The 11474-nt window shown below is 43.2% G+C and overlaps 1 protein-coding gene, 1 long non-coding RNA gene, 1 other non-coding gene and 1 pseudogene across 5 annotated transcripts; 1 reads left to right on the forward strand and 3 right to left on the reverse strand.

The window, feature by feature from the left end:
• The first annotated feature begins 408 nt into the window (after nt 1-408).
• LOC124054302 (butyrophilin subfamily 3 member A2-like) lies at nt 409-8504 on the forward strand. 3 transcript variants are annotated; one of them, XM_046380136.1, is made up of 12 exons: nt 409-625; nt 1752-2031; nt 2563-2621; nt 3670-3879; nt 4121-4195; nt 4346-4465; nt 4552-4599; nt 5661-5738; nt 5849-5933; nt 6098-6215; nt 6304-6442; nt 7073-8504. In XM_046380136.1, exons 1-12 carry the CDS (start codon nt 556-558, stop codon nt 7210-7212), a joined length of 1422 nt encoding a protein of 473 aa, XP_046236092.1. In that variant the 5' UTR covers nt 409-555; the 3' UTR covers nt 7213-8504. The 3 variants fall into 3 exon arrangements, with proteins under 3 accessions (XP_046236092.1, XP_046236095.1, XP_046236094.1); XM_046380139.1 differs by having other exon boundaries at nt 487-625; nt 1784-2031; XM_046380138.1 differs by lacking the exon at nt 409-625 and adding an exon at nt 889-1133.
• LOC124054340 lies at nt 4419-7077 on the reverse strand. Its single transcript, XR_006842354.1, has 4 exons — nt 6630-7077; nt 6376-6435; nt 5586-6259; nt 4419-4555 (listed from the first exon to the last, which is right to left on the reverse strand). It is a non-coding gene; the product is annotated as an uncharacterized LOC124054340 (long non-coding RNA).
• Nucleotides 8505-9913: 1409 nt separating the features above from the next.
• On the reverse strand, nt 9914-11141 carry LOC124054332 (annotated as a pseudogene).
• Nucleotides 11142-11267: 126 nt separating this feature from the next.
• Nucleotides 11268-11339, reverse strand: trnag-ucc. The gene has a single exon. It is a non-coding gene; the product is annotated as a tRNA-Gly (tRNA).
• Nucleotides 11340-11474: the final 135 nt, after the last annotated feature.

Raw genomic sequence — 11474 nt, forward strand, 5'->3', positions numbered from 1 at the left:
CCCCAGTGAGCTCATTTCTCTTGGACTGAAAACGAACAAACGACTTATTGACAACTGATGACGCCTTTCACAAACCTTGTATTGCCTGTTTATTTGGCACATGTAATCACGCGGTACAGTCACAGTGAAACGTAATCACATAAACAAACGCACATAGACACAATAGACAACACAGTGAACAAAGAAAAAGGAAAGAAAAATAGATATAAACTTAGTGTTCATAAGAGATGCCCCTCTTAAGTCAACATTATGAGATAAAAAGTTAAAACTATGCAATTGGAGTCATTTTTTCTTTCTTTTCTTTTTTCTTTTCGGAAGCGAGCCGGTGAAGGGTCAGAAGTGAAAGTAACAAGAAACGTTGCAAGTCTCGTGATTATTTATCGTAAACGCGAGCTTTTCTGACACAATTTGTCACCAGTTCCTCCGCGGGCTTGGAGTTGCGTATTTGGGACGACACCAAACTGAATGTCAGACTTTTAATGTGCAACCTAAGTGTCCCTCTCGGCTTCCTCAGAGGCGAACAGATATTTTGCTGCTGCTGCTTCAACTCGGAAAATGAAACTAACGGGATTTACCTTCTTCGGTTTTGTGCAGTTTTTCTGCCGAGTAATTTCCCCCGCGTCAGGTCAGTATGTCTACAACGTGCTGCTATTCAACATATTGTTCATCTAAAGTATGGATGTCATGTCGCTTAAAAACACTCTGTTGTAACAGTGTACTACAGCAAAGACCAAACTGTAAGAATGTAGTAGTAGAAGCTTAGTTTTAGCGCTCGCTGGCAGGTGTGTACACCTGCTGAAACACGAATATGTGATTTTTAAGGATGACCTAGGGCCATCCTTCAGTTCGGTTCACATAAAATAATCCAGTAATACAGTATTATCATAATTGGTGACACCACTACTCACGCAATGACAACGGAAGTACAGAACAGGAAGCAGTTCAAGAAAACGGTTTTTGGTTTCTACCTATATTAGTTAGAAGATTATTTTATATGTGCTAAGTCTAAAGTTTATTTCTACTGTTAACGTTAGCTTTCTGGAAAGCATAGCAACAATAAAAGGCAAGATTTGCTCGGCGAACAGATGCTAATTAGCGTGTCTCATCTGGCCGGACAAACCAGCAGGTGGACGGTCAGTGAAAAATGAGGAATAGATTTCGATATCCGCGACTTACAAAGAAATCGTAAGATAAACATGATACGTTATGTTTTCGGTGACCGGAGCTCCCGGCCCGTCACAGTCTGCATGTTGTAGATGAACGGTGCAACTTTGCAGTGATGTTGGACTCCCAAAAGAAGTCCCAGCCTGTAAAAGTGTAACATGTGCGGACACGATGCTTTCTCTTTCACTGCGAACCACAGTTGATTTTTAATTTGATTTTATATATTCAGCTGATGATTCAGACTGGAGCTGAGAAGACTTGTTGAGATAATTAATCGGTCCTATATTTGCTGCATTCATTTCTTAAGTAAAAAATGTCAAACATGCTGCGGTTTCAGCTTCTGAAATGTGAGGATTTGCCTTTGGAAAGATTGCCTTTGGGTTTGGAATTGTGGGCTCTGGGATACTGTATTAGTTTAATATTCTGGATATTATAATTTGGCATTTTATAGATTTTTTTTCCAATGTAGTTTTTACAATAATGACGATAATATTGAATGACTGAACTAATTCTGACACAGAATTCTCCTCCAGTCAGTCCTCCTTCACTTATACTTAAGCTCTGATTGGTTACTGCAATATTTCCAGGTAAGCCTCTACGCACCCATTCACCTCAGCAGGTGTCTGCAGTCGCTGGGACAGATGCCATTCTGCCATGTCGCCTCACGGCATCTGTGGGACCCCCACGTGTCATGGCGGTGGAGTGGTTACGGGTAGATGGTCCTTCCCCACTGACGGTCCATGTTTTCCGTGACGGCCAAGAGCTCGTCAAGGAGAAAGCACCAGAATATCTGATGAGGACGGAGATAATGAAGGATGGTTCCCTCAAGTTATCAGGTGTCCAAAGGCGGGACAGTGGCACCTACAGGTATGTGACGGTAATACAGTTTTTATGCTGGTGTTTCCGCTGCTATTTGCTAGCAGGCTGAGATGCTTAACCTCAGCTACTGCGAGCAGCTTTTTCAGAAAATTACTGAATGTTAATTACAAATTATACAAAATTATATTTTTATGGAGTTTTAAATATTAGCATCTTGAAGAGGAGTCCGACAGCACTGAGGGACAGACAAACATATTGTTGGTTAGCCACTGCTTCTCAGAAACATAAATTGTTTCCCACACTTACTGTGGAAAATGTAATTCTCATCATGTTCAAACATTTTATCAGTCTATGAAAACAAGTAACCCAAGTTTGAAAGACTAATTAAAAAGGTTTGATACATTTTGGGATGAGTACTGCCTTGACAATGTTGATTTAAAGGTTGGGGGGAACCAAACCTTGAACACAAAATGAAGATTTCTTAATTTTCTTAACCATTCATTGTGAATTTCTGTCTGGATTACCAGCACATTCTGAAGTCATCCTGTCGTCTTCTTCTCCTTCATCATTCCGCTTCAGGTGTGTCCTCCTGAGTGTATCATCTGGACAAGAAGTCACATTTGTCTCTCTCGTGGTCGGTAAGGTACCAGTCACGCTAGCAGCTAACACGCTGATGTTTCTCACCTTAGCTTGTTTCTCGGTCTGTCCTGTAGTTGTCGAGATATTTCAGTCTGAACCAATATGTGGCCTTACTGGCTTCCTCAGAGCCAGCGAGTTGGCATGTCTCAATACACATCATATTAATAACAATATTATCACATATTACTACAAAGTATCTACAAAGGATGACTTGACCAAAACTGCCACAGAAAAATAAATAAATGATTCAAAAAATAAATATGGCATTAAATGAATTAAAAATACTAGTTCATTTATTTTCTATTCCGCTTATCTATCAGGTGGAGGGGTGGGGGTGTCTGGAGCCTATCCCAGCTGGCTACAGGCGAGAGGCGGGGTATACCCTGGACCGGTCGCCATTCAATCACAGGGCTAAAGTAATATTTAGAAAAAGGGAAAAAAAATACAGAAGTAAATCTTTTGGGTAAATGACTAGGGCAAAAAATGCAAAGGGAAAACTACAAAAACAAAAGATGCCGTCTGATGACATCATGAAACGCTGCAGGATCATGGGATTTGTTTTCGTCGTTGAAAAAACCAAATGTTTTGAAATTAAATGCAGCATTAGCTTGAATAAGAGTCCAGATTTCTCTGACTTTGAACATTCCTGGAAACATCTGGGATAATGTAGGCAGTCAACTCCACAACTTGTAACAAAGGTCTTGTCATTTTTAGATAATCTAATGCAGGGATGTTACATAAGCAAACAGTGGAATTCATACAAGAAACACAAATAACAGAAATATCAATTTGTCACATTTTATGAATTAATTAATGCCCATATTTATTTTTCATATAATTTTGGTGCATTTTAATAGCCTATTATTTTATTTTGAGTTCTTTATTTTTCATTGTCGCAGTTTGTTCCTCCGTATGTTCCACTATAAAAACTGTAACATAAAATAACCATGTCAAACTGTTCTCAGATTGAACAGAAAATATATAAATTCATATATGCATAAGAGAACATAGTAGATGCACAGCAGTGGCAGGTGTGTTTGTCTCCAGCTCTCGCGTCTGAGGTGAACCTATCAGTCCAGCGGACTTCAGACAACGAGCTTCTTGTACACTGTGAGTCCAGTGGCTGGAGTCCGAAGCCGCTGGTTTCTCTGCTGGACTCCAGGAGGAAAAACATCCACGCTGCTCACAAGGAGTCTTCGGTCCGACCTGACGATGTCTTCTCTGTCAGGGCGTTCATTAACATGGCAGCAGCAGAAGGTAACTCAGCTGAAACTCAGGCTCAAGATTCAAAGAAAGAAAAAGACAGAAGACAGGATTGAAATAAACATGGAGAATCTGATCCTTATTCCAGCTGGTACTTGACCATCTGGCATCTATTTTACTTCATTTATTTAATTTTTATAAGCTAAAACGATGAGAAGTTTGAATCAGCATCTTTTTCTCCTATGATTTTAAAGTGGATTTAACTGTTTAACGCTTTTGGTAACAACTCTAACAGGAAATGGGACGTTCATCTGCAGAGTGGAAATACCTGAAGTGAACCTGGCCAAAGAGAACCAGATTTCTATCACTGGTAAAAGTTTGCATTATTATTGATTTTAATGACATGCTGAAAGGCCTCTGAAGCCAGTAGAGCTTTTGCTCAGGAAAACGTACCAGCATATTAATCTCAGTGCAGCAGCACCACACACACATTCTCCTCTGGCTGACCTGTTGCTTGTAGATGAGTTTGATCCCTTGCAGACAGGATGTGGTTATTGTCACAAGTTGGTCGTTGCCGCCACGCTCGTCGCTTTCGCCATCGTAGCTTCTGTTCTTCTCGTGAAGAAGCGGCATCTGAAAGGTCGGTCTCTGCTGTGTCCTGAGAGACATTTCAGTGGCAGTGATCATCTTCATGGTGTGATTTCCTCCGTGTTTCTCTTGTTTCAGTGCTCTGCAGCAGTTCGATCACATGGGAGGCAGAGGAACAACAAGCTGGTGAGTATGACAGACACCTCTCTGAAGGGTGAAACCATCGTATGCATTGGCATTTAGTGAGTCTGTAGTCAACAGGAGCACATCAGAAAACCAAGAGACTTTGTACTAAAATATGAGCAAACACACTTATTAAGCAGAGGAAATTAGAAATAAAGGCCTGACTCTGATACAGGCCTTCGTCAAATAAAGACCTGGAACATCCTTTACACTATAGGTTCTGCATTCAGTGTCCATATCTGGCAAGAGAGCCCTCTGGAGGCTCTGACATGTTTGTAGCACCCCCTTGAGGATGAAACTGCTCAGGGTAGGAAGCTTTACATTAAATTCAGATTTCTCACCTGGTTGCATCTGAAGCATCAGAGTAGCTTTAACAGCTTATGTATTATTGTCTGTAGTTTCCGTTCATCCCTAACATTTAGATATCCACCATCCTGTGCACCGTTCAGGCTTTACTAACACTGAGGACATTCAACCTGGGCAGTCGTGTATCAGCGGTTAGGGTGTCGGACCCGTAACCCGTAACCGGTGGATCGCTGGTTCGATTCCCCGTACCGGTGTCCATGGCTGAGGTACCCTTGAGCAAGGTACCTAACCCCCACTGCTCCCCGGGCGCTGCACGCGGTCGCCCACTGCCCCGGGTTTGCTGTGTGTGTGTGTGCACGTCACTTGGGTGGGTTAAATGCAGAGCACAAATTTCGTTGGAGTGAGTTCCCTCCAATGACAAAATATGTCACTTTCTTTCTTTCTTTCATCTTTAATATCCTCAGCAGAAACCCTCTCTGTGTGGCTCTCTTCACAGTCAACAGAGCACCAAAAACAGTTTAACCTGATATCACAGAAATGTGTCAGGCCATTATTGAAATAATTCTCAACAAAATGCTTTGATAATACTGCATTTCCATTACAAAAACTACTGCAGAAAATGAGATGGTGATTCAAACTGTCGCTTATCTGTCAATTACACTGAGGACACGCTGAAGTCCTACCGTGGTCAAACTGCTTCACTGTTATCAGAAATGAATGGGCGGAGATGTTGTCTGTCTGTCCTCTGTGTGTTTCAGAGTATGGAGACATCAACATGCTGGATACAATCGGAGCTTCTGAAATCACAGCCAGCACAAACCAGCTGAACATCAGCGGTCAGTTCGCCTTCAGACAACATGAACCTCCCAGAGGATCCAAATCCTCTCATTGTTGAAAATGACATTTCATCTGGGATTCACTTCATGTGACTCAATCTCTGCTTCAGGCAAAGAAGCATCCTACGAGCTAGCACGGAGAGACTGGGATGAATTGCTCAAGTACAAAATGCAAATTCGCAATGTGGGAACAAAGTATGTACTAATACAAACCTGGAGAAATTTTAGTTTGTTTCAAGTCTCTGGTTTCAAGTTTCTATCATGCAAGTTAAGCAGAATTCTCTGCTACAGACCTGAATGTTGTCAACAGTCCAGTGCCAGAGACACTGTTGACAGAAGTTGTTGTCTCCTGCCTCCAGACTTGGTGTCCAGCCTGCCCTGATTGCTGCCATTATCTCCAGACAGTCTCAGGCTGGAATCAACCTGAACACCACCGGCTACGGACAGACGGACCCAAACTGCTTTGGCCTCATGCAGGTGTGTGTGTGTGTGGGGGGCGATGTTGTTCCCGACCTGTTGGACTGAAGATGCGGTGTTGTTTGGTTAAGTTGTGCCTTTGGTGCAGATCAATAAGCATTACCATGCGGTGAAAGGAGGCGCGTTCAGCGAGGAGCACGTGGACCAAGGAGTCACCTACCTCATCCAGCTCATAAAGACGATGAGGAGGACGAAGCGGGACTGGAGCAAAGAACAGCAGCTGAAAGGTAAAAACACAGAGGAATGGATTTGGTCAAGTATAATTGCACCGAACATTTCTTAAATGGGAATGCGGTTTTTCAGAGTAAAAGTCATTTTAGAAAACAATCACATTACCCACGCTGGCCATTAACAACAAATTTATTACAAAAGCAAACAGAAGTGCAATGAAATAAAATAACTGTAATCCTGTACGTGGACGTAGTCTGGTGTGAACTCTCGGTCCGCGGGTGGTGCAGGAGGCTTGTGTGTCTGGGTTCCTTCTTGTGTGCGGATTTTAAGTGTTTGAGGGGATTACTTGTGTCGCTGCTTCGTGGCCTTTCTCGCTGTATTTTATCTACAGGTGAATAGCACCTTCCTTTATGTTGTTATAAAAATGTTACTCACACTTAAAGGAACAGTTCACCATTTCTCTCTGTCTCTTTGAGAGGTACAAGTGCAGGCTGATAGGACTCTCATACGTATAGAAAGCCAGCACTTGGTATGCTTAGCTTAGCATAAGGACACCGATCAACATGCTACATCTGGAAAAAAAAGGATACAACAACAACATGCAGAAACAAGAGCTGCTTGTTTTGTGGAACAGTTTGTTGACAAAGCAGCAGTGACATCCACAGTACCTCTGCTGTGTGTTTCAGCTGCCCTGGCCTGTTACATAGCAGGTGAGGACAAAGTCATTCCTTTGAGGTACGAAGAACTGGACAGCGTGACGGTTAATGGGGACTTCAGCAACGACGTGGTCGCCAGAGCACAGTGGTTCATCCGCCACGGCTTCTAGAAGGGAGATCACTTCATCCTTTTTCTCCTGTTCTTCATGTTTAAGGAGAATTCCTGTTTTTTCCTGTCACACCTCGTCAGTGTTGCTTATTTATTGTGAAGGTGTTTTCAAGATCGAATCGAAGTGTCTGCAGACGTCATGGGAGACCACATGAAGGACTCAGTTTGAGATATTGCAGCTCTGATCTTGGTGGGGTGAAATACATGAAAGCTCCAGTTTAACCAAGACGACAAAATATTTTTAGCCTATTTCATGGTGTGTTACATTTCAATCTGTTTTACATGTGGGGATGAAAGCTGAAGTTCAGTTTGGAGGTCACAAGCAGAAATCAGGTCTTTTCTTTGTTACTGTGTTTTAAACAGTCACACTGCATTTAAACATTGTCGATTTGGTGTGCTGTCTGTGACAGATTCAGTTTATATGTATCTATACTACGTCCATCTGAACTTGAGTCTGGAAGCCTTCGGTTTAAGTTTATTCAGTTTACTATTTCTAGACAAGCAGCCTGTTCAGAAACATGTTTCCAAGTGAATTCCAGTCAAACTGGTAAAAATAGCTTGCTCTCGCTGAGAGAAGGCCTGAAGGTCTGATGTGACAGCTGACAATCCTCTGTTGAGACTTTCTTCATACAAAAACTGTGACTTAATGTTTTCACTTCCAGAAGTTGAGCACAATCCCAATGTGAAGCATGTGCGGGCCTTGGCCTTCACCGGCAGCCATATTTCTCTCGGTTCCAACAGTTTGTGACCTCAGCCGCCCGCTGCTGCTGACGGGTGGCCCGACGTTGATCGGTGTGGATCCAGTAACCTGCATACGGGGCCCCAGTCCCAACATGTCTGGGGTCTGTTTTATAAAGGCGCATTCCAACGGCAGATTCCAAACGACATCGTCACTGACAAATGAATCCCTGGTCTCGCCAACGCAGCTGCTCGAGAGGAGCTCAAGCAGGACGCCATTTCCACTGGTCTTTGCCATGTTAGCCCATTGAATACTTTGAGTGCCCACTGGCACTTCTAAAGTGCTGATTCAGTGTTTTTGGTGTAAACACCATATATTTATTTTTGAAATCTTGGACACAAGGTTGTATCTTGTTTGCCTGAGTCTGAGTTAGTATGGTGCTGATAAAGTTCTCTGTGTCCTCAGCTGTGAATCTCCCGCAGATATTTTTTGGTCCTGGAAATATGAAAGTCGCTGGAATATGAAACTTAAATGTTTACAGAATGTAAAGAAAGAACAACGTCACATTTGTTTGCAACATGCAGTGATTATATGTAAATAAATATTCAACTCTTGCTGATTTATCCGAAGTACTCAAATCTAAAACAAATCTAAAATCTGTAAGAGTTTGCTTTCCATTTTTCCCTGCTAATTTAAGTCCAAGTAAAAATAACTTAAAAAATTTAAAGTAGCTCTTCTCATTGTGTTTAGTAAAGTAAACACACAGCCGGTCACTGATTCATGTGTCTGCATTTACTGTGTCACAACATGCCTTCAACTGGTCATTTTTCCCAGTGAAACGTGTCAGCATCTGGAGTCTTCACAATGAAAAATACAAATGACGATCTTCTGATGGAGTTCAGTCTGTGACGAGGAGCTGACCAGCAGAGGGCGACGATGCCTGAGCTGACCTGGTTCGGGACATAAAGCGTGCGTCCGTGCTAAAGTGTCTCCAGCTCTGCTCAGCACGTGAAAATATTTCCATGACGCACAAAATATCCTCAAAAGACAGATTTTAAAATTCATTCAGTTGATGAGATTTTGAAGCTTTTATGAAAATGCAGAAAGAAAAGACAGTATTATATGTGCATATAAAAACAAGCACTAAAAAAATCAAAATCAAACTTCAGTGCGAAACAAGAAAGAAGACGAATCTTAATTTTACATTTTAAATAAGAAATTTCTAAATATACCAGATACTCCTGTGGAAGTTTATGTCTACGTGAACTAACTGCCCAAATTAAGCACAACCAGATCTTTTAGGAATAAAAACAGAATAAATTCTTCAAAAGAACCTTTGAAGAATCACACTTGAAAGATTCTTCTAAACCCCCAAACAAACCCCTAAACCACTTTTTGGTTAAAAATCAATTTAAATAGCTATTCAGTTGGGTCACTGATTGATTCTGGTCCAAATTTTGACATCTTAGTAGAAAGTATCTGAACTCCCCGTTCTGTGTTCTAAATATGCAAAGCTACTGCCCTCTACAGGTTGAAACTGGCTATCACAACTGAATTCTGTGAGCTGCTGAGCTGGCTGGAGGCAGTTTAAGTCACCGACCACCTCAAGGTGTTAATTTTAGAGTTAGTTCTGTGTTTATAGTACTTTAGCTAGTGATTTTAAACAGTTGTGAGGTAGCAGATTAGCCTCAGCTCATAGTTTGAATTTATGTGTCTTAGAGAGCTGTTTGATTAAGCAACAGTTAGTTTTCGTATTCATTTTCTAGAGGCAAGACAGGCCAACGCTGATGCTTTCTCTGCAATAAAAACACCACTGGATTGCCCCCCACCTGCCTCAAGTTGACACTTTCACGTTCTAGATGCATTTTTTGAATTTCCTGGATGGCGGAAGTCGAAATCTGAGGCAGAAAGAAAGCAGGAACAAGTGTGAAGTCAGCTGAGCATCATCACCCCTCAGCACCTGCCGGAGCCGCCCACTGGATGGCGACCTTTAGTCGGTTTGAAAGTCGAAGTCACGACTCTGGGGTTTAGTTACTCTTTAAATCGCTCCCAAGGAATCCTGAGAACGATCGTAATTCAGAGGACAACTGAATGACTGAATCGATTTCACAAAGCGACCAGTCGCAGCAGAGGTGGACCATTCGCCCCACGAACCTCAGACGAACTGCTTGGGCTTCTGGGCAGGGGTGGGCGTGGCCTGCGGAGGGAGGGGCTTGTGCCTCTCCGATGAGTTTCCCTGGTTGCCGTGGAGATGAGAAGAGAAACCTGGCAAGACCAAACTCCTGGCAGAGAGACACAAAGAGTTAAGTGCCATTTGTTGTGGATTTATGCCTCTAATGGGGGGGTGTGTAAACTATTTGAGCACACTAAAGAGCCCCCCCCCCCCCCCCGTGTGTGTGTGTGTGTGTGTGTGTACACACCTGTATCGGCCGAGCCAGGCCATAGATAGCCGAGGAGATACAGGCCTCCCTCCTCAGTTTGGTCCAAGATGGCCGACTGTCGTCCTCTTCAAACAAGCAGCACTCGACCACCGTCTGACAGCAGGACATGCTGAACGTTACAGGGCCGCCACTTGTTTACAATTCACTGATTCACTGATCTGATGCAAAGCGAAAAATTTGGCTCTGTATTTTCATCTCCATCTTTCAGTCATAATTTCATTATATAGCCAATGTGTGTATCTAAATGTCTTACACACTGTCACGCACACACACAAATCGTTACAGCTCAGTCATACAGGAAGTCATGAATCAGCTCGCTGACCATCAGCGTGTTGTGGTTCAGGTTCCAGGTCTTGGTGGTGAGTGTCCGTGCATGCGGGTCAACGATGGAGTCCTCCAGGATGTACACGGCCCGGGCCATGTGAGCTGGGAAAACACACTCCGCCCAGCCCGGCAGCCGGTTAGTCTTGGTCAGCAGTCGCCGTGTCAGCAGGTGGTCGCTGGGAGTGACCTCGCGGTACAGGACGTCTTCTGTGAGGACGTGGCTGCTGATACACAAAAACAAACAACTTCATTTGCTCGCTGGAGTAATTACATTTACTTTTTGTTTTGTTGACAGCATCTCAGATATTCAGCCTCCGCCGGGGGCCATGACAGTAAAGGTGTTACCTGTGTGGGTTCAGGTAGCGCTGCCAGAAGGCAGCCAGCACCTGATGCCATGAACTGTTAATGTTGACCTCACTGTGAAAATACCTCGCCATGTCCCCACACACACACACACACACACACACACACACACACACCTCAAGGCCGACTTATTCAGGAGCTGCAGGAAAAATCAGAACAAGTTTTACTTTAAAGTAAAACGGATAGCATTTGTCCGTTTGCTTACGTAACATGTCTGTGTACTTCTTACACCGAACAAGAAAAGTTACCTGCGTTGGCCGGGAATCGAACCCGGGTCAACTGCTTGGAAGGCAGCTATGCTAACCACTATACCACCAACGCCACTGACACCGTCTCACCCTGTCGGTGCTTTGTGAAGATGCCTCTCGGCCACATCCTAATCCACTGCACTGACTTATTTAACTGATCAACGGTTTCTTTGGGTTGCACTTCCTGTCTAAGCTACAGTTTAATTAT

This window comes from Scatophagus argus, chromosome 23 (genome assembly GCF_020382885.2).
Source record: "Scatophagus argus isolate fScaArg1 chromosome 23, fScaArg1.pri, whole genome shotgun sequence".
NCBI classification, from domain to species: domain Eukaryota; kingdom Metazoa; phylum Chordata; class Actinopteri; family Scatophagidae; genus Scatophagus; species Scatophagus argus.